Source organism: Sander lucioperca, chromosome 17 (assembly GCF_008315115.2).
Source record: "Sander lucioperca isolate FBNREF2018 chromosome 17, SLUC_FBN_1.2, whole genome shotgun sequence".
NCBI lineage: Eukaryota > Metazoa > Chordata > Actinopteri > Perciformes > Percidae > Sander > Sander lucioperca.
In genome coordinates, this window is record NC_050189.1 from 6,380,076 (window position 1) to 6,408,053 (window position 27,978).

General features: G+C 41.7%; 2 protein-coding genes and 1 long non-coding RNA gene across 11 annotated transcripts; 2 read left to right on the plus strand and 1 right to left on the minus strand.

Annotated features, from left to right (window-relative positions):
- arhgef11 (Rho guanine nucleotide exchange factor (GEF) 11) lies at positions 1–22,223 on the minus strand. Of its 8 annotated transcripts, none has more exons than XM_031304089.2 (42): positions 20,671–22,223; positions 17,322–17,336; positions 16,905–16,990; positions 16,684–16,788; positions 16,238–16,287; positions 15,984–16,041; positions 15,663–15,862; positions 15,434–15,505; positions 15,054–15,161; positions 14,672–14,720; positions 14,143–14,180; positions 13,929–14,021; positions 13,459–13,527; positions 13,192–13,296; positions 12,948–13,046; positions 11,067–11,109; positions 10,836–10,932; positions 10,583–10,705; positions 9,971–9,994; positions 9,655–9,781; positions 9,220–9,313; positions 8,782–8,811; positions 8,448–8,577; positions 8,114–8,320; positions 7,799–7,846; positions 7,322–7,470; positions 7,014–7,154; positions 6,194–6,270; positions 5,982–6,107; positions 5,199–5,316; positions 4,965–5,113; positions 4,553–4,628; positions 4,287–4,460; positions 4,097–4,178; positions 3,928–4,008; positions 3,733–3,788; positions 3,444–3,596; positions 3,070–3,306; positions 2,567–2,680; positions 2,093–2,400; positions 502–634; positions 1–381 (listed from the first exon to the last, which is right to left on the minus strand). In XM_031304089.2, exons 1-42 carry the CDS (start codon positions 20,703–20,705, stop codon positions 332–334), a joined length of 4,329 nt encoding a protein of 1,442 aa, XP_031159949.1. In that variant the 5' UTR covers positions 20,706–22,223; the 3' UTR covers positions 1–331. The 8 variants fall into 8 exon arrangements, with proteins under 8 accessions (XP_031159949.1, XP_031159948.1, XP_031159952.1 ...); XM_031304088.2 differs by having other exon boundaries at positions 16,899–16,990; XM_031304092.2 differs by lacking the exon at positions 17,322–17,336.
- Positions 19,963–27,909, plus strand: LOC118493617. The gene is made up of 3 exons (XR_004895566.1): positions 19,963–19,974; positions 21,033–21,039; positions 27,637–27,909. It is a non-coding gene; the product is annotated as an uncharacterized LOC118493617 (long non-coding RNA).
- On the plus strand, positions 23,374–27,909 carry LOC116053340 (myeloid-associated differentiation marker homolog). 2 transcript variants are annotated; one of them, XM_031304427.1, is made up of 2 exons: positions 23,374–23,505; positions 26,592–27,909. In XM_031304427.1, exon 2 carries the CDS (start codon positions 26,728–26,730, stop codon positions 27,574–27,576), a length of 849 nt encoding a protein of 282 aa, XP_031160287.1. In that variant the 5' UTR covers positions 23,374–23,505; positions 26,592–26,727; the 3' UTR covers positions 27,577–27,909. The 2 variants fall into 2 exon arrangements, with proteins under 2 accessions (XP_031160287.1, XP_031160288.1); XM_031304428.2 differs by lacking the exon at positions 23,374–23,505 and adding an exon at positions 24,024–24,046.
- Positions 27,910–27,978: the final 69 nt, after the last annotated feature.

Here is a 27,978-nt window from a genome sequence, read left to right on the forward strand (position 1 = left end):
TTTCTTTCTCTCTTTAACCAGTCAATTTGTCTTCTGACTTTTTTTTTTCTCCTTCACACTCTTTCCTCACTCTGTCCTGGACTCCCCCGTGCTCTGGAAGAAGTCAGAAGTTGTGCTGACCTCAGAAATCCTGGTCAATCCGGCCAGCTTAAAAAAAGCAAACAGCTACAGTCCTTCCTGGGCTCTGTTCCACTGGCCAGTGCATGCAGGGACGAGGGGCGAGGTGAGGCAGGGCTGTGGCGTCCAAGTCTGACAGTGGGTACACATGGGTCTGTCCGTATGCCAACAATCAAGATCAATTGACCGCAAGTAAATCCAATGTGCCACGACGTCAGAATCCAGTCGACTGAATCTTGGGCTCTGCTGGACTGCCCTCTTTGCCTGGTTGGGTTCAAGGGTTCAAGGGAAAACAATATATATTTATAATAGAAAATAACTGAAACTGCATCATCAGCCATTGTTTTGTAAAAGATTTAAGATGCAAATTCAGTTCCTACTCACCGTCTCCTGAGCTACGATCCAGAGATGGTGTTCTGGAGACGGTTGCCGAGTGACACTGTTGGTCGTCTGAGTCCTGATTGACAAAGGGCTCTCTGAGGGTTTTCAAAAGCTTGTGATGGGACTTCTCCATTTCCTGTAAAGGGGTGAAGATGCGGGATATTATACGAGTAGAACAATGAGTGTAACTACGCTAGCTGGTGAGAGATGAACACAGAGTCTTCAAACCATGGTAAACTTTGTGGGTTAAATCATAAGACATGTTGACCCAGTTTCTTCCTTGTTGTTAGGAGGGCCTCATTGCCCGTGTAAAAAAAATTGACAACTTTTGACGGACACATTCACAGATGCCATGAAGGGGCTGCAACAGAAAAACATGTTGGATTATACAACAGGTTGTATAATCCAGTTTTGTATAATCCATCCAATCTACATTCCAGTGTTATTCTGAACTCTTTTATTTATTTTTACAGCCAGATGACGTATGCTGCCTTTATTACAGTCCCCTCAAAGGTGGTGAGATCCCCTTCCCTAAAAGCTGATCTCCGCTGGTGGCTACATTTAATAAAATTAAATAAAAAAATCTATTGGTTGGTGAATAGAGGCCATGGTGGAAAACCTTGGAGACAAACTGCAGGGAGATTTCTTAATTTTCTTTATATACAGTCTATGTTCACATTTATTTTTGATGTACTGTTGCAACAACCGAATTTCCCCACTGGGGACTAGGGATGTAACGATTACCGGTGTAACGGTAAACCACAATAAAAATGTTGACGATAACAATTACCGTTTTCATTTAAAATATCATTATTATCACGGTGGATTACCACGATGTGGAAACCGTGTGTTTAATCCTTCCCAGCTTCATCTGAGTCGCCTGAAGTTGTGTTTTACATTTTAATTTTGATGATGAAGAAAACAAGTATATAATTAGTGGTGTTTCTTTGATTTGTTTACATGTTGTTCTTATTGTCTTAGCTTGAATGTTTGAAGGATTTGTATAATTTAAACCTGCACTACTGGAAATATTCCTGACAAATAAGCTGTTTACACGCTGAACCCTTGTTCCTTTGATGTTAAAAGTTGCCATTTTGATAAGGTTTTGCATATATTTTTGTAATATAATAAACACTGTTACACTTTCTGAAACTATTTCAGCTTGTGTAGGCCTATCAGTGCTTTCTGAACATATTGAACACACTTTTTAAAAATACCGCGATAATACCAAAAACTGTGATAATTTTGGTCACTATAACCGTGAGGTTACATTTTCATACCGTTACATCCCTACTGGGGACCAATAAAGATGTAACTTATCTTATCAATCAATCAATCCGTATGCACCCTGTAACGTTAGGTAGGCATTACAAGATGCAGTCTGTTTGCAAACTTTGTGTCATCTCTACGCCTCTCTAACTAGTTAGAAAACACATGAGAAAGAAAAGAGACGCTTTGCAGTCAGTCCAGAAAAAGGTTGATGTGGTGTGAGCTTTGGGTGTGGTATAATATGTGGAGAGTTGATGGTCATCAGTCCAGTCCAGACAACAGTCACACAGCCACCTTGTTGCCAGCTTAACGCACTTAAACTCACCTTCAGCTGACGCAACTTGCTCATCAACCCCTCAATCGTGTGGAAAATCTCATCCACATTTTTGATCACGTGGCTCTGGTGCCCAGCCTGCGATCGGCCCATTTCCTCTTCCTGTTCCAGTTGCATAGCCTCTGATTGGTTGGGCTCTGCACCGCAGATGGGCGTTTCCTCCTCTGGATGAGTCTGTGGTGGTATCACTTCCTCCGGAGTCTGAGGGGAGTGGCTGCCTGTGGGGGTAGGAGGGTCGTTGAGGTCTTCAGTGAAGCTCTCTCCCTGCTCCGTCGGCATTACCAAGTAGAAAGTGTTCCCTAGAGTACAGAACGTGTGCATAAGTGTAAGTAATTTCAGGGGTAAAATCAACACAACTCTTCAATTACAGACCATACCTTTTATCTTAATTAATTACACGTGTGAATAAAATAGTGTCTTTGTCTGATAAAAACTACAGCACTTGACCAATTCTGTCATCATTACCCTGCGTAGTGGCCTCGCCTCTCGGCTTGGATGATTGGTCGGAGGGGAGGGTGACACCATCAGTGATGTCATCAGGGACAGAAGAAGAAGAAGAAGAAGGACCCGCAACCACAGCTATTGCACAGAGGATAGACGTGTGACAAAGAAACGTGTGCGTAGAATGAAAGAAGGGTGTAAAAGAGTGAGGGAAGACAATGTCAAATCAAGTGTGGGATGGGTGTGCCGTGAAGAGCAAGCAGACAAAAGAAAAAGATTAAGTGTGTAAAAAACAAATAATGAATCACCAAGTGCAGAGAAAACATGCAGTTGAAGGCAGCCATTAAACTACATCCATTTTATCCCAAAACAGAAAGCAGTCACCAAATATTTACCTCAAGGGAAACAATGGTGATTTATCTTGAAATAAAGGTTGCAAATTTGTATCTGAGAATTGAGTGATCAGCCAGCCCCGCTGAAGAACTAAAGAGAATTATTTGGAAACTTTTCTCCATCTGATCCGTTACCTTTCCGTACGACCTGAACGCTGCTGGGTTGCTCTGCGTCTGGAGGCGGAACCTCTTCAGGCTCGGCCTCCCATTCGTTGATGCTGAAGTTGAGGACAGTCTCTAGAGACTCTGGCCGCTGTCTTTCGGTGAACGAGCTCCTTTCATTGGCCGTCTCGTTGGTGGGCGTGTCATCTGAATCGTGGCTCCAACTGTCCTCTTCCAAATCTCGTAATATCAGCTGCCTTAGTGTTTCAACTGCAGAGCCATGACAACAACAAAAAAGGTTTTGAAATTCCTCAAGGTTGATCACTTGCTGATTACTAAAAAGCTATTTGAAAAAGTTTTAACATCCAACAGTTTGTAGAAGTGATGCGGATGCGTTTGTTTCTCACCATCTTGTAAAGCGGCCTCTGCCACACCACCGTCTTTTCTCTCACCACAGATGAAAGCTCCTGATTGGTCCCTAGGTGTGTTTTCTGAGAGCTCAATGTCCTCGTTGGAGGAATGAGTCTCTATTGAATCCGACTGCTCCGTCATGGAGTTGTCTAGAAGATTAAAAAAAATTAATCATCACATCCTTTGTTTTGTGACTAAGCCAGTAAGATCAGACTCTATTTTGTTTCACAAAAATTTGCAGACAGTTTACATATTTGAGGCTGATGATTATAGTGTGGTTATTACCTGCAAAGACGTTGCTGCCAGTTGACGCTGGGGATGCACTGCGTAGACTGGGGGACCTATAGAAAATACCAACACAAGGCACACTGAGCATACGCAAGGCGATGAAAATAAATAATAATAAAGAAGAGGAATAAATGAGAAAATGAAAAAGTCCTAAAGTCCTTTGTATTATCCACAGACATAAGATTTACTCACGATATAGGCATGGATCCGTGATTGATCAGGGGCGATGAACCACCAGCTGACGAGATGGTCTTTTCAAGTAAATCTTTCCAGCTGCAAAACAAAAACACAAGTTTCTGGAGGCTGAAGAAGAATGTGGAAGCTCGGTAAGCCTCCCTAACGGTTCAAGAAAAGAGCTTACGTGTTTTTCTCCGATGATGTCCCAGCCACCAGCTCATAGATCTGCCTCTCTGTGGTGCTGATGACGTAGAGGGCCTTGTTGTCTGGAGAGAAATCACAACATTTACACATTTGATCACCAAAAAAGCAGCAGGGCAATTCATTCTCAACATTTTTGAAATTAGCTTTCCCGGGTGGGACCACAGTCTTACCTGTAGCTACTAAGCGGACCAGCAGAGAGTCCAGCTTCACCACAGGGCTGAAGGAGGTCTTGCTGTCTCCGCTGCCTCCACCCAGCCAGCGGGATGGATATCTCAGCTGCAGCCGGTCGTCTGGGCCCCTCTGTAGGAGGACCAGGCAGTCTGACAGCAGCAGCGCTTGAATCTCTGATGGAGGAACACAGGTGACATGAGGTATGAAACCAAACTGATGAGACTGTATGCATCAATACAGAATGTGTCCACACAGAGGTACTGACCTATCTGCTTATCTTTGCTGACTTTCCACGTGAGAGGACCTTCATGAATCATTCTCTTAGTGGTGAGGTCCAGACTCTAATAGAGAGAGAAGAGTAAATAATAATAATAATAATAATAATAATAATAATAATGCCTTTATTCAGGACACAATGGAAGGCCCATAGTACAGTTAAAAAATAGACAATATATACAAAAATATAGCAATAAACATTTAGTCTAGATGTGAATCTGACAGAGCTAAGATCAGTGTGGGCTAACGCCTGTATAATTCTGTTTTCTGAGACTGTCATCCTGCATATATATGGATAAATAAGGCTTCAAAATAGGTAAACAAAACACATTTAGGTAAAAAAAAAGTTGGTATAAAAAAAAAAACAACAACAGATTAACCAGCATAAATTATGTGACAACCTTGAATAGAGGGGCAGCGTCCAGCCTGCGTTGGTATTGGCTGAGGCGTTGCCGGTGCTCTATTTCCCCGACAACCTCATTAACAGCCTGCAGTATCCCTCGGCAACAAGCCTGGGCGCGCTGAAGTGAAGGGAGGTCCGACGAAGCAGCTAAAGGAAAAACAAGTCAGTCTTAAAAATTATACTTTTTCTCGGTGTTAACGATTATAATACGATGCATCTCCTGATTCCTCACCCTCTGTATGTTTAATGATGTTGTCCAGCAGCAGGGGGTACTTGGTGAGTCTCTGCATCTCTGACACCAGCAGGTCTTTGAGCTGCAGCCTCCGACAGTGAGGACTCGCTTCACACTCCTGAACAAAGTCAGAACAAGTGAGCACGTAAAGCACAATGCTCCATGACTATTAAGGCTAGGACTAATGAAAGAGAAACGGAAGGATCTACAGAGAAACTGTTGTCTTGTAATTTTAATGGTAAATCCTAGATTACTAAGTATAGTGACATACAAATCGATACCAACTAGAAACTAAAGAGTTTTATAGTCCACATGACTTGAATGGGAGTATTAGTAATATTAATAATGATAAAAGTATATTGTCTATTTTGTTATTATTTTGTTGTATGGTCTTGAATATAGTAGTGACTGTGTCATCTCTTCTAGATTTTTGTCTGGGTGGGTGGTGATGACGAGGGGACGGGGTGGGGGGGATGTTCATGTTGCAAATTATATGTTTTGTGTGTTGTGTTTAAAGTAAATGAAAAAAAAAACTGGTAATCACAAAATAAGGATAAAATAAGATTTATAAATATCATCTTGGTAAAATTAGGAAATCCACATTACTAATCAAATGTTACTGACTTCAGAAATGACTTGTTAAAATGATTAAGACCGCCGTTTTGAGTCAAGCACGGAAGTGTGTTTTTGTGTGTGTGTGTGTGTGTGTGTGTGTGTGTGTGTGTGTGTGTGTGTGTGTGTGTGTGTGTGTGTGTGTGTGTGTGTGTGTGTGTGTGTGTGTACCTGGATGATGTGAGCGAAGCGAGGGTCTTTACGTTGTTTGTTCTTGATGAGCTCCAGAGCCTGAGACTGCTGGCTGCACAGCTGCGACGCTTGTTCCTGAAACTCATCTCCAGCTGCATCTTCAAACTGGAAACACACACCACAATTACCATCCTGTATACTGCACATAAACACCTTCCACATTAAAAGAGAAATGAGAAAATGGAACTCACCCTGGCCAGCATAACGTCCCCGATGTCCTGAACGATGGGAGTTTCTCTCCGCTTCTTCATCGCCTCGCACAGACTTGCTGCAAAGACACAGAAGCCGCGTTAACAGTGACATTTAAAGAACCTCAACTGGTGATCATCGGTTAAATCATTTAAAGTCCTACCAATTAGATAATCCATAAATCTAGTGGCAATTATATCATACCATATGCCTTTATGTTGGCTCCTACTAAAAGCCCAACATACATATTGACTTAGAATAGCTGCAGACTGAGATTACATTTAACAGTCACAACCTTTGCTTAGAATTTGCTTCACTTATTATTTACCTAGCAACATACAGCCCCGAATACATGTTGACTCAGTACAACTCACTTTATTGTGCAAACAGAAGAAGCAGAAAGCAGTGACACTCCTACAAGAGGACACAGTCACAGTTCCTCATACTGAAATGCTCGAAATCCAAACCAGGATGTTACTTTAATTAAAGTCAGGTTTTCAAATTGAACTCAAAGGAAAGTTGCTAAATAATTGTGCACAAAGTCAGTGGGTTCACTTTTGGGAGAGAAATATTGTCAATGTCAAGCAAAATTGTAAAATCTTTTTAAATAGTATTTTTCATATTGTGAGCTGAATGATACAGGTATGGAAAGAGTTGACGGTGGAGTATAAGAGGTCGTGTTCTGAAAATACACAGCTATACCTGCAATTACAGTAAACACACATACTGTACGTGCAGTCAAATGAGATTTGTCATGTACATTTTTGTAACTGACAAATTAAGACCTGGAAATATTCACTTTCCCACAAACAGTACACTGACCGTGGAGTTCATAGACCTGGGGCAGGTTGGGGAAGATGCAGGCCAGCTCATCAGAGTTCAGCACAGACCTCATCTTCTGGAAAAAGACCTGGTCCAGGACCCTCAAGGTCCGCAGGTGGGACGCCTCGGTGGTGAACAGCTCTGATGATGAAGAGAAGAGAGACGAAAACAGAGAATGGGACATCAGTGCACTGCCATCTTATGTCTTTTTATTTCAATTTTAAAATTAACATTTTAAAGCAGACTATTTTATTTGATTAGTACTACAGTTGTGTTCGCTGTTAACGCGTGTTGAATTTGACTCGTACCGTATATGACGGCCTGTCTTTCCACCTCCCTTGGACTGAGTGTGGCGAGGAGCTGAGGAGGAACTGTGTCCTGCCAGATCTGACTGTCAAACACCTCCTCCTCCAGTGCTGCAGCGTCTGGCAGCAGGGCCAACGGTGAGTCCACACTCCTACAGAGTCACGTAAAAAATAAACATGGATGTACCAAGATGCGCATGGAGAGATGGTGTAAGCGTATGGATGGTGGGACAAACAGAAAAACAAACCATTTATTTTAATACTAACATAGTTATATATGTATCTGTTTTATGTTCACCTAACAACATGGGGAGACTTGAAACTGAAAGATGCTAAAGGCTGACATTTCTTGTGATCTAAACCATTTCTTCTTCAAAGGTTTTGCATGTGGGGAAACAAGTCAGCCATCTTAATTTCTAATTCCCTGTCAGACAGTTCCTTAAAGTACAGATCATCTATGGGGATGACATTGAAACTCACCTGCGTCTAGACCGAGGGGTGTATGGGGGTGTAGGGTTCTCTAGAGACCTGAGTTTGAGAGAGAGTGGAGAGAGAGATGGCATGAAGTGAAAACCTACACTTGGAGGGGTAACATCCGGGATGTAAAGGTTCCACTAAAGAGGAAAATGTTGATTCCTTGAAGCTTATGTAATTATTTTTATTTATCCCTGCCTGAAGTATGCAAAAAAAAAAAGAAATCTGTATCTTAGTATTATCTGGGAAATTTGATTCCAAAAGTCAATAAAAACTTGTGTGTGAAAACACACTAACAAATCCGCCTTTGTGAATCTTTACCGCGCAGAGCTGCTGGATGCAGAGGACGAGGCGCTGTGCTGCAGCAGCCTGAGGCCTGGCCCCTCCCTCTCCTCCCCGCAGTCCTCCATGTCCACATCGCTACGAGAGCGAGGGACAGACTCCGTCCCCGAGACGACGCCCCGCCGTCGCCCTTCTCCCTGAGCCTTCAACGACTCGCTGCGTGCCAGACGCACTGAGATCGTGGGGCTGCAAGAGAGAGAAAACATACACTATTACTAAATCCGCGATTATCAAACACTTTCAACGAGGTGCTGTACCACCCATACGAGCTGATATTGAATATATTCTTCATACTGTAGTTTAAGAGAGCTACCTGTCCATGCCGTCTTCTCCCAGGCTGCTAGTGGAGAGCCTCTGGGGGTCGGCAGCATCGTCTCCCTCCTCTCCTGTCTCTGTGTGGTTCTCAAACTGCTGAATGATGTTCCTCACACTGCCAGGACGGACTGCACACACAGATATTGCTTAATTGTACAGTACGATGAAATAGTCCCCCATATAAGGGTTGATGTGTATAAAATGAGGTGGAACACAAGCACATTTTCAAACTACATACATCCCACAAAGAATAACTTAGTTGGGTATGTTTGTTGAAAAGCAACATTCAACTAAACAGCAAAAACAAAAGTGCAATGACATAAAATATATACCTTCGGTGGGAGACAACGGGACATGGAATGCTACAAAACCAAGATGAACCAAAAAGAAACAATGAAAACAGAACAAGATGACACAATGAATATTCCATAAATCAATAAAAAAAACCTGCAAAAACAATAAAAGGGCAAACAGAGGACAGAAATAAATCAATATTGACTGACAAATACAATGAGTGAGAACATCACGTTTGTGTTAGCATGCCTCTGATGTGGTGTGCCAGTGTATCAATACCATCAGCTGATAATGACTTTTTTTTTTTTTTTTTTTTTTTAAATCTCACACTATTGTATGTGTGTATTAGCATTTTTGACAATGAACTTGGCTAAGATGTCAGGTTATAATTATATTGTGTGTGTGTGTGTGTGTGTGTGTGTGTGTGTGTGTGTGTGTGTGTGTGTGTGTGTGTGTGTGTGTGTGTGTGTATTTACTGGACTGGGATGTGGTCCTGGGTTTGCCGATGTACTTCAGGATGGGATTTCTCTTTTTATCCTCTCCATCTTTCTCTTTCTTGGTACCACTCAGCTGTGGAGAGAGGAACCATCAAGTCACATTATAAAATCGACGTATTTTCTTATGTATATAGGAGAGCCAACCACACTGAGATTTTTACAACACAGCTAAACAAAGAATACTGTGTTTCCTTTGCCGATACTGTGATTGCAGTACGAATTGCAACACAACTCATACTGCAGAATGTGTTCTTCTTGCATATTGTAAAACAGAAAACAGATGCCCACGTACTACTACTCAATTTTTATTAGTGTGGTTTCAACATAGCAGTAGTCAACATTACTTAGATAATTACTTGCAACATCTTCCCTTCCAACTCAGATTTTTTTTTTTGGAGCGCAGTTGCCCCTTACCTTTTTCGTCTTTAAGAAAGCGAGCCACTTCTCCTTCTCCGTGCTCAGACCAGGGAAGACCTTGGAGTCTCTCAGCTTGATACCAGAATGACGCAGGTATAGGTGCACAGCCGACGCCAGAGGAGAACTGAGGGAGTGGAGCGATGGGGCGGGGAGAGAAAGAAAGAAAGAGACAGGACAAACATAGAAATGTGGGGAGAATAGACCACAAGGGAAATCAAACAAAGGAAAAGTGTTAAGAAAGAAAGAAGTAAATTGCTCAGACAGATCGCTGTTAAATTACATTTCACTCCAACAAACAAGACATTTCTTTTACCTTCTGTCCTCTTCGTGCTTTGATCTGAAAGGAGAACAAAGAGAGAGACATAAAAAGGCTGTTAACTCGCACCACAACAAACAACAGGCTTTCAAAGAGATATCCAGTTTAATTCCTCAGAGTTAAATCCAGTTCATTCAGGTGCAAACACAGGTGTAAGAAACAGACTGTAGGGCGGCAGTCATGTGATGGGAATTGGCTTGTGTGTGTATAAAGTCAAAGGAGCAAATGTCATGTGGTTTCCAGGTTTTGCCGCTGTGTTAATGACCTTTGTTATGATAGCTCCTTCTGTCGCTTTGTAATAACTATTTTATTGGGCCCCAAACATCGGATCCTGTGGCAGTCGGAGTGTGCAAAAGTTAATATTCACTTCACGGTTACAGTAACACGTTGAAGTAGAAAAATGTGTAATTAGTTAAGGTGGATTTAGACCCCCCCAAAAAAAATCTGTTTTGGTTATCTTTTGGCATAATAGTAAAACTAAGTTAATAAATTCCAAAGGAAAACAAACTGATCTCCTCTAGTTTGACATCATTTAGATAAAGGTGAGTCAACACGTTTTTGGTAAAGGAAAAACATGACGCAAGAGCAGTATGTGAGTAACAGACTCACAGTATTTCCCAGAGGGCAGTGACCTGTCTGTCCACCACCTGTCTCTCTTTCACCGGGTCTCCATCCAGCTGCTGCAGGTCTCCTTCTCCAAACAGAGAGCCGAGACCCATCATCTGCTTGTTCCTATGAAACACAAGCTTTACGGGTTAATATGAACTCTTGATCGTCATGGTAATATTGTCAAAACTGACATTTATGGTGATTATTCTGCCTAAACGGATGTCTTAAGTACTCTCAATCTTGAGTAATGTACCTGTAGTCCTGTATCTGGTCTTGGATGTCCGGCAGCACTTGCTGCTGCAGCTCGGACAGAGGTCCTCTGATGTCCTCCTGGGCATGAAGTCGACTTTCTGAAGGGACGATGGACACAACATTATGTCGGCGGCTACACTTTTTATTAATACTAATTAATACAGCCTTATGTTGCATAAAATGCAAAACAAATTGAGTAAGCCCACAAAGCAAACTAGCATTTAGTTCTTACCTATATCTGTGAGATACTCCTCTCGTACTTTGATTTTCAGGGGCTACAAAAGGGGAAAAAAAATATCGTATAAGTTTTTAAGCATGATACAGTGAGGAAAATAAGTATTTGAACACCCTGCTATTTTGCAAGTTCTCCCACTTAGAAATCATGGAGGGCTCTGAAATTGTCATCGTAGGTGCATGTCCACTGTGAGAGACATAATCTAAAAAAATTCCAGAAATCACAATGTATGATTTTTTAACTATTTATTTGTATGATACAGCTGCAAATAAGTATTTGAACACCTGTCTATCAGCTAGAATTCTGACCCTCAAAGACCTGTTAGTCTGCCTTTAAAATGTCCACCTCCACTCCATTTATTATCCTAAATTAGATGCACCTGTTTGAGGTCGTTAGCTGCATAAAGACACCTGTCCACCCCATACAATCAGTAAGAATCCAACTACTAACATGGCCAAGACCAAAGAGCTGTCCAAAGACACTAGAGACAAAATTGTACACCTCCACAAGGCTGGAAAGGGCTACGGGGAAATTGCCAAGCAGCTTGGTGAAAAAAGGTCCACTGTTGGAGCAATCATTAGAAAATGGAAGAAGCTAAACATGACTGTCAGTCTCCCTCGGACTGGGGCTCCATGCAAGATCTCACCTCGTGGGGTCTCAGTGATCCTAAGAAAGGTGAGAAATCAGCCCAGAACTACACGGGAGGAGCTGGTCAATGACCTGAAAAGAGCTGGGACCACCGTTTCCAAGGTTACTGTTGGTAATACACTAAGACGTCATGGTTTGAAATCATGCATGGCATGGAAGGTTCTCCTGCTTAAACCAGCACATGTCAAGGCCCGTCTTAAGTTTGCCAATGACCATTTGGATGATCCAGAGGAGTCATGGGAGAAAGTCATGTGGTCAGATGAGACCAAAATAGAACTTTTTGGTCATTATTCCACTAACCGTGTTTGGAGGAAGAAGAATGATGAGTACCATCCCAAGAACACCATCCCTACTGTGAAGCATGGGGGTGGTAGCATCATGCTTTGGGGGTGTTTTTCTGCACATGGGACAGGGCGACTGCACTGTATTAAGGAGAGGATGACCGGGGCCATGTATTGCGAGATTTTGGGGAACAACCTCCTTCCCTCAGTTAGAGCATTGAAGATGGGTCAAGGCTGGGTCTTCCAACATGACAATGACCCGAAGCACACAGCCAGGATAACCAAGGAGTGGCTCTGTAAGAAGCATATCAAGGTTCTGGCGTGGCCTAGCCAGTCTCCAGACCTAAACCCAATAGAGAATCTTTGGAGGGAGCTCAAACTCCGTGTTTCTCAGCGACAGCCCAGAAACCTGACTGATCTAGAGAAGATCTGTGTGGAGGAGTGGGCCAAAATCCCTCCTGCAGTGTGTGCAAACCTGGTGAAAAACTACAGGAAACGTTTGACCTCTGTAATTGCGAACAAAGGCTACTGTACCAAATATTAACATTGATTTTCTCAGGTGTTCAAATACTTATTTGCAGCTGTATCACACAAAAGAAATAGTTAAAAAAATCATACATTGTGATTTCTGGATTTTTTTTTTTTAGATTATGTCTCTCACAGTGGACATGCACCTTCGATGACAATTTCAGACCCCTCCATGATTTCTAAGTGGGAGAACTTGCAAAATAGCAGGGTGTTCAAATACTTATTTTCCTCACTGTATGTGGAAAAAAATCAATATTTGCTGTATATGAAAAAAGCAAAATCCCTTTTAACGGAAGATTAGAAGAAAGTTTAACATTTAGCTTCTTCAATGCCAAATGCATCAACACATCAGCAGCCAATACTGGGATATAAGACATGAAGGATTACAAGTATAAACTCATTAAGACATGTTGGTGCATACAGCATCTGGGTCCAGGAAATGGGAACAGATCTGAGGTGCAAGTGCGCGGGCGTCTTTAGTGCTGGAGCCCAGGTAGGCCTCCACCGACAGGTAAAACAGCTGTTGTGGACACACATACAGTAACCATGAATGTAAGCAAGCAAACACAGATAAACACATGGAAATGTCATCCAAAAACAGCAGAATAAGAACTTTGTTTCATTGCATTTGCTCAAATCTAACATGAAATATAACGTAGACCGACCAGAGGGTTGGGGTCCAGAAGCTGGGTGAAGACATATCTCATGAACACCGCCATGTGTGCCGGTCGTGACCTCAACAACTCGATGTCCTGGAATGGTCCGTCCATCTGAGAGACAGAGGAAGAATGTGAATGATTGTATAGCTGGAGGGAACGGCGAGATGCAATGAAGAAAAAGGAAGAAAATGTAGAAAGACTGCTGAAAAAAAAAAAAAAAAAAAAATCACATCAACTCGGATCGATAAGAGTCACACCGAATGTTCTCCTCACCTCGTTAAATGCATAGCCGTCATCTTCTTCATCCTCTTCCTCGGGGCCGATGATCTGGGCCTTTCCGCCCTTTGAACAGACGCACACACACACATTTCAAAAAATGGAAAGCACTCAGTCACATCTTACATTTTCATTTGTATACTGTGCATGCGGTGCTCAACGCATAACAGTTGGATGATGTGAAATTTGAATTTAAGGTTGTGGTGACAAGTATGTTCTCAGTCTCACTGCTTGTCTCATACATTTTAAGCAGCTATGCAAGTCGCAGGGACAGAAATGGAGAGGAACGGATGAAAAGGAAAGAACAGCAGCTACATCTCAAAATAGGGGAACCGTATTAGGAGTATTTTGTGTTATTTTTATGTCCAGTATAAACCCCAGCAGAAGGGAGCTTGTGCTGCATGTGAGGATCTTATTGCAAAGGGACATCTATCTCAAGTGAATGCAAGTGTGTGTGTCCATCTCACCGAATCAAACAGGGTGCGTGTGTCGGAGTTCTGCCGTCGATGTTGGGGGATCCTGAAGGAGGATGAGGGGGAGGAGTGGGGACTCTCAAAGGCCTGGGGAGGAGGAGGACGAGGGAGGGAGGACGAGGGGGACGGGATGAGTGGGACCATCACATACACAAACGCGCACATACGATCTCACCAGTTTATGAAAAGATAAGACTGTGCAGCCTACCTCCATGTCTCCTTCGCTTGACTCCATTGATAGTCGACCTGTCAAAGCACAGAGCAGTTTTAAGCTACAGTGTTTCAACTATTATTGTACAACGGGAACCCCCGCCAGGCCAGAAAAATCTTTTTTTTTATGCCATAAATAACCCCAATATCCATTGTGTTTCCACTCTACTTATTCTGCAGCAGCCCAGTGCCATCAACTGCAGCGACGCACTGCCGTGAGTGCATGGACGATGCAAAGATAACTTCGGTAATGGTTACACACAGGCTCAGTATGTTTTATTCTACAAGAGACAACCCATTTTACGCCACTTCAGTAAAGCAAGTTCACTTCAAATCAAAGTATGTTGGGTAGTGTGTGGTACCATAACAACTAATGAATTAGAACATCTCCTTTCATTTGAACTCATTCTGTGTATTTTCTGCTGACATTACGACTAATTAACCCAGGAACATTGCATGCTAATCAGGAGATCCAATGCAGCGCCGAGATATTTACTTAAATAGGTGAAAGATAAAGCGATACAAACCTTCTCCTGCTATGACGTAGCTTGTGGCACATTCAAATCGCGTTCCCTCCTGGAGAGGCAGAATAAAGCGTCAGTTCATTTTCAGCACTGGCTGTAAAAGGTAATCTATTTTTTTGGGGCCAAATCAGGTGCAGCAGAACAGACCGTGAACACAACACTGACATATAGGTTTGAATTTAAAACCCTTTAACACTCTTGACACGCAGGCATGATGGTTGCAGTTACGCCAGCCAAATGTATAAACACCACCTCGTCTTAAACTTAACTGAATTCATCTGATCATGATTTGATCAGTAAATTTGAATATGCCGGTAAGACAAACAGTTAAAACATATAGAGGGGTTTTCAGTGAATATGGAAAGCAAAAGTCTCGTCTCCTCACCAGATCTTGCTGAATTTTGACCCTGACTTGGTGAGCTCTTCTCTTGGCACTTTCAATCCGCTCCCCCAGTGACAGCGACGGGCTCCTCAACTGCTCCTCCATCAACTCCTGTAATATAGTTATCATCAGCAGACATTAGATGCAAAACGTCGTTGTAACTAATTATGCAGACAGCACGAAACAACAAGGAGTGATGTAGAACATTAGAGTACACAATAATGTGAGACATTATAGATCCTTACATGGAACGTCTATTTTTTTTTTGTATCTACAGGAAGATGCAGTCGGGGATGTGTGTGTGTGTGTGTGTGTGTGTGTGTGTGTGTGTGTGTGTGTGTGACTGTGTGTGTGTGTGTGTGTGTGTGTGTGTGTGTGTTTACCTGCAGTTCAGCCTCTTCCTGCTCCAGCATTTTCCTGAGTATCTGAGTGGCATGTTTCTGTACTTCTGGGTCCTAAAAAAACATTTACAACAGAAAGTGTAAATCATTTTGATGATTAACGATAATACTCATGCATTATTATTATTTATTTGCTTAAAACAAGTACCTACACATGGTAGTACTGATGCAGCTGGGAAACGCCTTTAACCCTTAATATCATTTGGTTTACCTGTAGTGGTTTGGGTCCAGTGATTCTTTGGGAAGGTGTGCTGCTCAGTCCAGAGGGCAGCGGTGGAGGTGGAGTGGGTGGGGCCTCCCCACCCAGAGACGTTCTTTGATTGGATGTGAGCTCAGTGGGGAGGGGCTCTAAGGGCAAGGAGGCGGCTGAAGGGGGCGGCCCTTGTAGTGTCAGAGCTACATATGGTCCAGCTATGGGACGATAAATAAATAAACAGTGATGGAATCAGATAAACACCGGCAAAAGAACAGAAAATTACCAAACACATAAAACAGCAAACACACACAACAACCACACTTATTGCAAACTCACATTTGATGAGCTTTACCACCTCCTGATGGGACATGGAGGACACCAGTGAGCCGTTCACCTGAGAGAGAGAGAGAGAGAGAGAGAGAGAGAGAGAGAGAGAGAGAGAGAGAGAGAGAGAGAGAGAGAGAGAGAGAGAGAGAGAGAGAGAGAGAGAGAGAGAGACAGGCGGGGGGAAAAAAAAAAATCAGGTAGATTAAAACCGGGAAGAAACCAAAAACTTGCTGATTTAGTGTCTGTCTGAATGTAGTACAAACCTTTATGATTCGGTCCCCTTCTTGGACCCCGGCCTTGACTGCTGCACCACCTGTAAAGATGAGTAAAGGCATACGGTGAAGCTCATGTAGAGAGAGAAAACTCATGTTGTGTGCTACTATACATAACTAATTTATCACTGCCCATGTCATCTAGGTCATATTATATTTGAAAAATAATTTTCAAAGTAGGATCGTATCAGTTTGTGATTTGACAGTAGACCTTCGAATCCATGCAGTGTGTAGTTGTATGAATTAAGAACAAAAAATGATACATGTTTTTCGTTGTGTGATTGTTTTCTTAACTACATATGAACGTTTAATCATAAAATCTGTAAATTCCCATCTATAATCTCTTGAAAAGGGAGGAAAAACATCTTTTCATTCTGTGTGTAAAATCATAGAATAAGCATTATGATAACAACACATGGGCTGTGCAAGAGTCTCACCAGGTCGGACATTCTGCACCAGCTTGACTCTCTCTCCACATACTGTGAAGCCGAAGCCGAGCTGGTCCTTCTGCACGACCACACATCTCTGGACAAGACCAGTACCTGGAAGAGGAGAGCAGGGTATGAAGGGTGTTTTGGGGAGATATTAAATATAGTGAAATTCTAAATCCATCCTGAAACCAAAACATGCAAGCAGCATGGGAAGTTGTTACCCGTACTCTCAGCAGGGATTTCAATCGATGGCTCCCTCTGCTGGGTGGCAGAGGATTTGCGCTCCGAGTCCCCGATGGTCAGACTGCTGAGCCTGGGTTTGAGAGATGAGAGAAAGAGAGGCTTATAATAAATGAAACAATACTAAACAGGGTGATTTAGAAATATTCTCTGGGAGAGCTGGTTGGGACTGGGAGAGAGGAGAGGAATAAATGAAGAGGGAGAATCATTGAAGGTGGGATAACTAGAAAGGGCCAGAACAGGCCAAAGAGAAAGAGGGGAAGCTTACAAGTACACAGAGCTACAGAAGAGGAGAGAGGGAAATCAGAGGCAGAAAAGCTCGGGGAGGAGCATGGTCAGATATGTAGGGTAGAGAGAGTGAGTATATAAATAACATTAGAAGCAACAAGGAAGGGAAAACTCACCAAGCAGCAAAAGGGCTGAAAGCGAAGCATGACAGAAAAGAAAGATAAGGGCAGATAAAGGAAAAAAAGATAAGAGAAAAAAAAGACAGATATTCAGCATGAAGACCAATGTTGAAGTTAAAGGACACAGAGAAACAGACCAAGAGTTGATATCACCCTCATGCCCTTTATGCTCTAACAGATTGTAAACAGTGAGAGCAGGTGACTTCCAAGAATAACACATGACGAAAGAACACAGAGTAAACACTGAAGGGTTTTGGTGTTATTCCAGAGTTCAATGACAATTGTTCAGTTTACCACAAAAAAGGTACTTAAAGTTATTAATCCATCAAAATAAATTTATTTGTGTAAATTTACAAAGCTCTGGCGATATTGAGCTACTACTGTACACCTGCAGAGCCAATTAGTGCTGAAACAATAAGTCAACGAATGGCAGTGGAGTAAAAAACTAGTCAACAACAAAGTAGATACTTGAGTAATCTCTTTTGTCAATTGTCAAGGAAAACATTTGCTGCTTCTAGCATCTTGAATGTAAGGTACTGCTCCTCATATTTAGTACTTTTGGGGTTTGGACCTTTTGGTCAGAAAAAAAACAAGCAATATAAAGACTTCACCTCACATTCTGAGAAACTAAAATTAATCTAAAAATGAAAGGTGTTAATTGATCGTACCTTTAGCCAGTTATCAAATCTCATATCAAATAAAGAACTATCTGAATGGACTGATCTACTGTGACTAAGAGCAGGAGTAAGTTTGTAATTCTGTAATTCTCTTTGAATGCTGTTTTTACCTGCTGCTGTAACACAGAAATGTCCCAGTTTGGGGTCAATGAAGTCCATCTATCTATCTATCTATCTATCTATCTATATATCTATCTAGTTGTGTTTTCGCTTTTTCACATGTGTGTATTGAACACCTAAGCTTGCTCAGGTAGGTGGAGTCAGCCCTTCATATAAAACAAGCTGCTTGGAATGCATCAAGCTAGAGTTTCTACATCAATTGCATTACTAAGTTCAGTGTTCTGATATGACTTACATGGAGGGATAGGAATTGGTGCATCCCAATGAGCTATGATACATTTTGAAGGTCTGAAATGTATACATTTTCTTTTTTGTGCAAGTGCTGGGTGCCTTTCCGCCTACATTGCTACATCAAGCCCAGGCGCTCTGAAATAACAAGGGCAGCCACTGAGAAATCTGTTGCCACGGCTGTACAATCTGTAGGTGTCACATTAACCCCAAATCCTGACGTAAGCCCTCACTGGACAGCTGTCCTACCTGAACGGGTGGGCGTTTTTCGTATTGGCTGCCCTGCTGTCACATGACACACACAGACACAGTGGTAGGCACATGCACCAGAACACACACACACACACACACACAAACACACACACACACACACACACACACACACAGGAAAAAAGTTGATAGGAAAGACACATCATAAAGACAAAGATGCATCTAACAGACGGTGACAGAAACACAGTGTAATGCTACATGGTGAATGTGGTGACTGACAAACAGGATGAACTACAGTACACCAAGTATTAGCAGCGGCAGAGCTAAACATAGCAGGTGAAGAGTCACAACACGACATTCAAGCAACAAATAGGCTAGACAATGAAACTCACTATAAACTAGGGCTGCCCCCTCTTAGTCCATTAGTCGACTAATCGGTCGTTTTGGTCTTAGTCAACTAAGATTTCTTTAGTCGAATAGTCATGTTTTATGCTTTTTTCATGCTGAATGACTTATTTCCAAGAAATGTACGAGCACATCTCTGGTAAACACAAGAATTAAAGTGGTGCTTTTGCATGACTCTTTGCGGAGAAACTCAGATTTACAGATCTGTCGATTAAATCAACTAATCGATACAATTGAATGAGTGTCGACTACGAATTCCTTCATTCGAGCACAGCCCTACTATAAACAAAAGACGTGGGAATCTTTGGGAATCGATTCAGAACCGATTTTTGATTGAATAAAAGGTGGCTGAGGTGTTTTATGCTTAATGTAAGAGTGACTCCTGCTTATTTTCAGTCTCTGTACATAATATCCACACTTCACCAGGCCTGACTTTGTGTTATCGTGTGACTGTTGATTCTGTCCGTCATAAGAGCTGTCTCTGTTGTCTCTATGTAGTCCAAGCTTTGTATCTACATGTTTGTTCACTGCTTTTATCCGTGACTGTATTTGTTTTGGTTTTTTTGTGGGGCTTAAATGATAGGACAGCTAGGTGAGAAAGGGAAGAGAGAGGAGGAAAACATCCAGGAAATTGTCACAGGTCGGACTCAAATCCTGGACCTCTGCGTCGAGGCATAAGCCTCTCAGTATATGTGCGCCTGCTCTACCCACTGAGCCAACCGTGACTGTATTTTCAATGCTTTTATTCTTAAAGTCTGTGCTTTTAACTATTGCCTTCCCGGGGACTACAGTTTAGCATGTTCTTTTCTGGCTAATTCAGGGATATTTTCATAAAGTAACTAATATCTGTGAAAATATGAATAAAGTAAACTTAAAAGAATATTGAAAGGGGTATTTTCAGGCTATTACTACACTGAAATGCAACATGAAACATTATTGGCATTAAGCTAACTGGTCATGATGAAGGTCACTTTTATGACTAACAGGAAAATAGTAAAAGAAAAGTGTAAGTATGCAGCTTTTTTTTTTTTTTTTTTTAAATTTAACTGCATTAATTTGGACTTACAATCGTCTATCTATTGAAATGAAAGTATAATTCACTGACACATCACTGCTTAGCTGTTTTGTGTGTGTTCTTTGAGTTTAGTGAAGTGCTGCAGTTTGAGTTGGTCGGCTGGTCTTGTTTGTTAGTTCTGAAGTTAGCTAAAAACAAAGTATCCACAAAATACCTAATTTCATCGCGCAAAGGTAATTATTAAGATATTAAATCCAAAATGCGCCGAAACGTTTGACACTTTGTTTAGACGAACTGCAAGCATGTGCATCGTCCGGGTGCTGCACCGTGCTATTGCTGTTCGGTTCCGCTTTTTTCGTTCCGTCGACAAACTTCATTAACAACGTACAGAAAAACATATTTTGGCATTTGTGAATCGAGTCAAGATTAAAGAGTGTAAGTTGTTTTGAAAGTATGAATTCCCAGTCTGCTACTATTGTCATGCATACAGTATTTTCCCCTCTTTTTGCTTGCCTTATCACCTCCGAGGTAACAACCTGTCTGACTAGTTTTTCAAGAGTCCAGACTGGACCTCAGTCAGATAAAGACATGTCAATAGGCTGATCTGGGAGCCCTACATTTCTACGCAAGGCGTTGAGGTGTACCCTTACCACAAAAAGAGAAACTGTCTGGGTGGATGTGAGGCTCGTACCTGTCCAGTGTAGAGGTGGGTTGGCGGAGACTCATGTCTGCAGCCTTTTGACACTCCTCTGCTTCCTGGTGCGGGGATCAACACTGTCACTGGGCCTCTTTTATCATCATCCACATCATCTTTCCTTTTTCAGTTTCAGTCCACACAATGGGGCTCTCTGTTGTGCTTTGATCAGATCTTCAAGCTACTGGGAAGCTGGTTCAGATCAGACAGAGTGCTCCTCATGTTCCCATCCACCCCAGTAGTTCCAGTTGGATGTCAGTGGGACTTTAAAAGAAAATGCTGCTAAAAACTAACACTCAAATCTCCTCAGCTTTTTTACTAGGTGACATTAGTGGTTAAAAATAAATACTACAAGAAAGACTGTTAGTGGCTTGATGCAGTAGCTCAGCTCTAGTGGAAAATGGGTAAAGGACAGTCTGCTTCCTCAAAGGTCATCAATCATGAATGAATGGCTAATACTGTATGTCTCGCTATGCTCCAAGTCAACAACTCCCATGCCTTACAGTGTCTGTGTAAAGCTTATTATTGCCAGATAAATCCAAGCTTTAACACGCTAAACTGCCGTCCAGGTAACAGCTCAGCATCATCTCGAGTGATATGTAGTGAAACCTTGCAATAAAATAACGAACCAAAACATTAACGCAGTCCGACTTGTTTACATGCGTGGCTTTCAACAGCTGTGCCAACCTAAATAATCCCATACAAGCTAAGCAGTACCTTAATGTCGCACGTATCTTTGCCTAAAGTTATTTAGATAGATTGATGATGTGTATTGTGGCTAGCTGATGCAAATTTCTCTATACACAAAATAACGTGCCTTAGCTTTATAAGTAAAACATCAATTACCACTCCGTGAAAATGAAAAACAAAATAAAACACCGTTCAGAATGAAAGTTAAAGGTGCTTCTCGATTTTGTGTTGTGACTTATCTAAATATTTAGCTGTCTAGGGGATGATAACGACCATCGGAAGCGGCCTGCTATATCCAGCTAGCTTCCTGAAGTTAGCTCTACGGGTGGGCCGATTTCAACCCGCGGCATGGCGTTGTTCCTCTGGCCGACCAAAAGCGCCGTGGGTTCGGCTTCCAGCTGCGCTAACGAGTCGGCCCTTTAGAGGTAGCTAGCTAACCAGCTATGTCTGCAAAATGAAAGGCTAGCATGGTCTTAACTGCATGCTAATAGTTGAGTGTTAAAATGGTCGAGGTAGTGGCAGTCCATGCAAAATCCAGCTCGATATATCCCAGAGTCCCGTTTTCGTGCAAATTCAGACACTAAAGCTGCATGTTAGCCAGCTAACGTTAGCTAGAAGGCAATACGAGTAAAAGCTCCACCTTAGGTCTTTTTTCCCAAAACAAGTCACAGTGGTGAATCCGGATTTGCTTCTCTCTCTCGTGGTCTGCCAGAAGACTCAGAAGTTATCGTTGCATATATTTATTGTGTTTAAATCCCAGTTCTTCAAATAATGATCTCTGCTGTGTTGTTATCCTGCTGTCTTGACTGGCTGCTGATCCACCACCATATTCTCAACGATAATACGTTCAAAAGGAATACAACAGTGCCCTCGTCTGGATAGATTGTGGTATTGCATGCGGTTTGCCTCATCGCAATGTTGATGCTACTCTACTCTCAGACTACCATGGATCCATGGCTACACTAAACTGCCATGGAAAAAAACAATATCCTTAAACTAAATATAATATGCAAAATATAACCAACACGAGTAAAACCTAACATTGTAAAAAAAACTTTCTAAAAGAGAAAGACTGCCGGTTTTATGAAGAGTAAAGTAAACACGTCCAAACTTCTTGTTTATGTTTTGCATCAAACACACTTAAGATATTATTGTTTTTGTACTTTTAATATTATGTATGAGTCTTATTCTCGTTAGACAATTTAATATCACCATCAATATTTTTCTGCACAATTACTGCGCATGATCGAACTTTTCTGAGCTACAGGCTACATCTTCAGACCTGATGTTATAGGGCCAGTACCCCAATATCTTCTTTCTGGACTGACTATTTTTCAGCAATAATTTATCTTCAAAGAGTAGAAATTTAATCACAAGTCAACTTATTACAATATTTATTGTATTATTTTACTATCTTTGAAATATGCTTTTTTTTATGTAGCTATTTTTCCAAATCAGATTTGACTGAAAAAGTGCTACACTTTGAAACAATTTCACAGGTTTTCATGAAAATGTAACAATGTTTTTTGTATTATTCATTATTTGTAATGTAATGAATCTTGACCCTGACTTGGTGAGCTCCTCTTGGCACTTTCAATCCATAACATATTGCCAATTGCATATAACATGTTGTTTTAGACGAATTTCTGTCTCAAATGTGAGCTAAATAATCAAAATATATCAGCTATAAAATTGTATCTACATTTTTATATTCATACAGTCATATCTTTACTGCTGTTAATTCACAACTACACCTAAACGGAAAAAGCAGTCGGCTCCTATACTCTTCTGGTACAAGTAGGCTACAAGCAGATGTGGGGACACCAAATCACAAATCTTTTACCAAAGAGAGCCCATTTGCGTTCCAGATTGATAGGAATTTGACCCAGGCTCAGGGGTATTTATTTATTATTTTTGGCCTATTTTTATAGGCTAAATTGCGATGACCTTACTGAGGGAGATGATTTCAACATGGGTTCAACACTTTACCAAATATGGCCAGAGTTGGGCGGGGGATGCATTCTGCTGTGAGGTATTGGTGGATGAGAGCAGTGGATGCGTGCGCCTCCATGTACGCGCGGTGTTCCAGGAACTTTAAGCTTATGACAAAAAAATAAAAGACAACTCCGAGCCAAGAAATCGGTAAGATCAATATTCACACTTGTATTTTTTTCTTTCCGCCAGACAGTTTGTGTCGAAGTTAGGAGCGTTTACCATAGTCTATTTTTGGAACAGCGACAGAGAGCTGATTACAATAGCACAGCGCTGGGCGCGGTATGTCCGCTATTTGGGAAGGAAAACCTCTTCATCATTCACTTCATGTTCCAGTTATAATGTGTCTATGTTACCCTTAAAAGTAGATGTATCGCCTCAGTTTTCATGCTGCTGTGTCTGCCTGCAGCCTGGATTTCTAAAAAGAGGAAAATAGGCCTAATGTATACACATTTCAGGTAGTTTGTTTTAAGAAGAAGAATTTTAAGCCAGTGAAAATGATCAATTTGATATTTAAGCTATACAGTGATATACAATAGCACCCAGTAGCCTATGGCTTATATTAAGAACATGGCAAAGGCCTACTATCAACCCCCCACCACCAAAAAAGAAAACCAAAGTCTGGTTTCCTGTCAGCAGCAAGGGCATGAGGCTACACACCCACACCACACAACCACATGTATCTCTGAATGTACATTATCAGCTTTGGTGTCCTCATTTAGCTCAGGTATTAACCAATATCTCTCTCAGTAATGAAACTGGGTGACTAAGCATGCAGCACCAGTATGTCAAACCATAGACTTTGTAAGTGCTCATTTGGTTTGTGTTGCCAGTGTGTGTTACTGACTATTATTGCCACCATTCATCACAGCCCCAACCGGTGCCTTCAGACACCGTCTACCAAGAGTCTGGGTCTGTCCGAGGTTTCTTCCTAACAAAAAAGGGAGTTTTTTCTTGCCACTGTCGCAATAGCTACTGCTAATGCTTGCTCTTGAGGCAACCACTGTAATAGTTGGGGCTTCGTAAACTACAGAGTGTGGTCTAGACCTACTCTATCTGTAAAGTGTCTCGAGATAACTCTTGTTATGATTTGATACTATAAATAAAATTGAATTGAATTGAATTACTGCAGAAGTGCCATTAGCTCTTCAGAGCTGCTTCCTGTCTATGAGTCTCATTACACAGAACAGGAAGCATGGCATTGCAGTTAATGGATAAACAACAAATGAGGTTAGCAATTTTCAGGGTTTGCATTGACAGAATGAGGGCGCATGTTTTTCTTCATGAACAATGCATCGTCTCCTGGACCTATAGTGTAGCACTTGTCGCTTCTTAAGATAAGCAGCCTGTAATCATAGCTATCTATAGAACACCAGACTGTCATCAGTTTAATTTGTCAAACCCCAGAATGCAGTTTCTAATTCATAAGATCTGCATGTTTTGACAGATTTGGCAGGGACATGCAGTCCCTGCAACAAAAGGTGAACTGCTTCACTTCAATATATTCTATGAATGCAAACATAATTGTTACCATGTGTAAGAAAAAGCCACCTCCTCCTCCCATTAAACTTATGGAAATGGAAGGAGGATCCCTACCCTGTTGCTCTTCATGAGGTTTCAGCCCATTTTTTCCCACGCAAAGCTTTTCCTTATCTCATCTTATCTCATACATACCTGGGAATTTGGCTAGACACTGACTAGGCACATACTTTAAAACAGCATGTGGAGCAACTGGCGCAGAAAGTATAAAGATAAAAATGAGTTTCTTATATTGGAAAACAAAACCCTTTGCAGTCTTAAGGACAGGAAGATTATCATAGTCCAGCATTATGTCTGTGCATGACTATGGAACTATCCTTTTTTCATGCTGCTTGCTCTATTTTAAACCAACCTGATGCAGTTCATTATGTGATATATGATATTATGGCATTATATGAAAAAACAGGCTGTTCCTCACTAGCAACACCACGAAATACTACTGATCATTTTTTATTTATAAAAGTCTCATACAAAAGCTACTTCTGTATATGATTTCTGAAATAAATTAAAAAAAAAACTGCTCATCAGACCATCCCAGGCCTATTTAACTCTAGTAAAATAATGGATAAACATAATATTTCATATTTCGTTTCAATCTGTTTCAATGATCTAGAAGATGTAAAATCTTGTACAGATTGTAAAGCTCTCTGAGGCAGAAACCTTTACTAAACACCATCAACAGTTTGGACACTAGATGGCACTAACATCAAACTGTTAGTACACCCTGAAGATGGAAATGTATAACTCCCTTCTGTTTTAGACTGAGGGACTTTCCAATTTAAAGTAAGACAAACTTCCACTTTCCATATACCTACCGTGCACAGGTCACAGCTTGAACAGGTTTCTCACACATTCCTCAGTCTTTACACAACTTTAGTTTGAGTCTAGACAAGTCAGTCAGGGATGAACAACTTATTTATACTTTTATTTAGGGCTGGGCAATATATCAATATTATATCGACATTGATATATGAGGCTAGATATCGTCTTACATTTTGGGTATCGCAATATCGTGATATGACACAAGTTTAGTCTTTTCCTGGTTTTAACGGCTACAATACAGTAAAGCAATGTCATTTTCTAAACTTACCAGACTTACTGTTTTATTAATTGCCTTTACCCAATTGCCTTAGTCATTGTATCCACATTATTGGTGATTTATCAAAACTCTCTACTTTGTGAAAGCACCAATTGTCAACTGTATGATATTGCCGTAAATATCGGCATTGATGTTTTTGGTCAAAAATATTGTGATATTAGATTTTTTCTATATCGCCATGCTCTACTTATATTACCAGCTCTGATGTTACACTTTTGTTTGTGCTGCAAAAAATCATTCATGACATACAGTAGATTCAGAAGACCATTTCCCTGATGCATTAGGCTTTTAATAGCTTATAGACAAACAGGCCAATTGATAAATTTAAGCAAAATATTTGAGATCAAGAAATCATGTTGTTGACAGTAAATAAAACAGAACAACTGAGCATTTCTTCATTATTAGCTGCTCAGACTTAGAGGATGCATCAATCAGTTAGGGCTACAGCATTAATGATACAGCAGAATATGTTTTTAATCTTAAGAAATAAAGCACCATATGTTTGTATTTCACCGATACACTGTAGTATCTTGCATCTTGTTTCAGAATGACATCAGACTTTATTCTGATTACTCCCTCCTTTATTGTTTTTCTGCAGAATATGTGACAAACACCGGCAGAGTGTGTGACAAGCAACCAACACAAGATCCCACATTCAGCATTAAAGACTCCTCTTAACCCTCGCTGGACTACAGAAGACACTTTCAACTCCTGTCTGATTGTGACATCCCATAATGCCACTGATTGTGTTTCCCACCTCCCAGCTGCTATGGGTGCGTGTAGCTGCCCTGCTGTTCACCTGCGTGGCGTTCAGTGTGGCAGCACATGGAGCCCAGCTGCACCACGGAGGCATGGCTGACTGGTGCATCTTCTGCTGGGCGTTCAGCTTCGCCTGTACCCTGCTGGTCCTGCTGGTGGAGCAGTTCGGCCTCCAGGCCCGAGTTCCGGTGTCCTGGTCTAATTTCCCCATCACTATCGCCTGCTACGCCTCCCTCCTCTGCCTCTCTGCCTCTATCATCTTCCCAGTTTTTTTCCTTAAGGACCAGCGGTTCTACGGTGATTCTCGTGACTATCGCATCGCCTCCACCGTCTTCTCCTGCCTGGCAGCGGTAGCATACATGGGGGAGGTGAGTTTGACTAAAGCGAGGCCAGGAGAGGTGGCAGGTTACATGGCTACGGCTCCCGGTCTTATGAAGGTGTGCCAGACCTTTGTGGCCTGTATTATCTTCATCCTGGTCAGCGACCCTGTAACGTATGACCACCATGCAGCGCTTAAGTGGTGCATGGCTGTGTACTGCATCTGCTTCATCCTCTCCATGGCCGTGGTGGTGCTGTGTGTGGGTGAGTGCACCGGCTGTCTCCCCATCCCCTTCTCCAAGTTCCTGTCAGCTTACGGGCTCCTGGCGGTGATCATGTACTTGACGGCTACCATCCTGTGGCCCGTGTTTCAGTTTGACAAACAGTACCACAGAGGCCAAGCGTCGTCAAAACTGATCGCTGCGGCGGTGCTCACTGCTCTCAACTTCCTGCTTTACGTCGCTGACCTGGCCTACACTGCCAGACTAGTGTTTGTCAGTGTCTGAGAAGAAAAGAGATGAAGGAGGGAGACACACTGAGAGCTGAACAGAAATAAAGATGCTTAGAGCTTGATCCTGACAAAAAAATACCTTTTGGTGTCCAATTGTAAAATGTTAAAATGAGACATCTTGTTAATATGAGAAAATCCCAAACTCACTTATAGTATGTATGTGCATGTTTTCTGTTATCTCCAATGGCATCATTTTTTATAACATGAACACTGTAAACGTGGGATTTCACATGATGATATGACAAAAACCAAGTTATCTGTTAATGCTGTTAAAACCCATTGAAGTCAACACTGGAACACAGGTGAACATCAGAAGAGAAGTTTTTAACCCTTGTGTTGTCCTTCAGTTTATTTGACATTTTTGCATTGGCCTGGCGTTGAGCTTCGGGTCCCCCGG

What these genes read in the sequence shown, in the direction of transcription:
- arhgef11 (XM_031304088.2), bottom strand. Translation starts at nt 20,705, where the DNA reads ATGAGTCTCCGCCAACCCACCTCTACACTGGACAG. An exon ending in GCATCCAGCAGCTCTGCGCG is followed by an intron (nt 7,847 to 8,113) that starts GTAAAGATTCAC and finishes TCTCAAACTCAG; the next exon opens with GTCTCTAGAGAACCCTACAC. An exon ending in ACCCCTCGGTCTAGACGCAG is followed by an intron (nt 7,471 to 7,798) that starts GTGAGTTTCAAT and finishes GTGACTCTGTAG; the next exon opens with GAGTGTGGACTCACCGTTGG.
- LOC116053340 (XM_031304427.1), top strand. Translation starts at nt 26,728, where the DNA reads ATGCCACTGATTGTGTTTCCCACCTCCCAGCTGCTATGGGTGCGTGTA.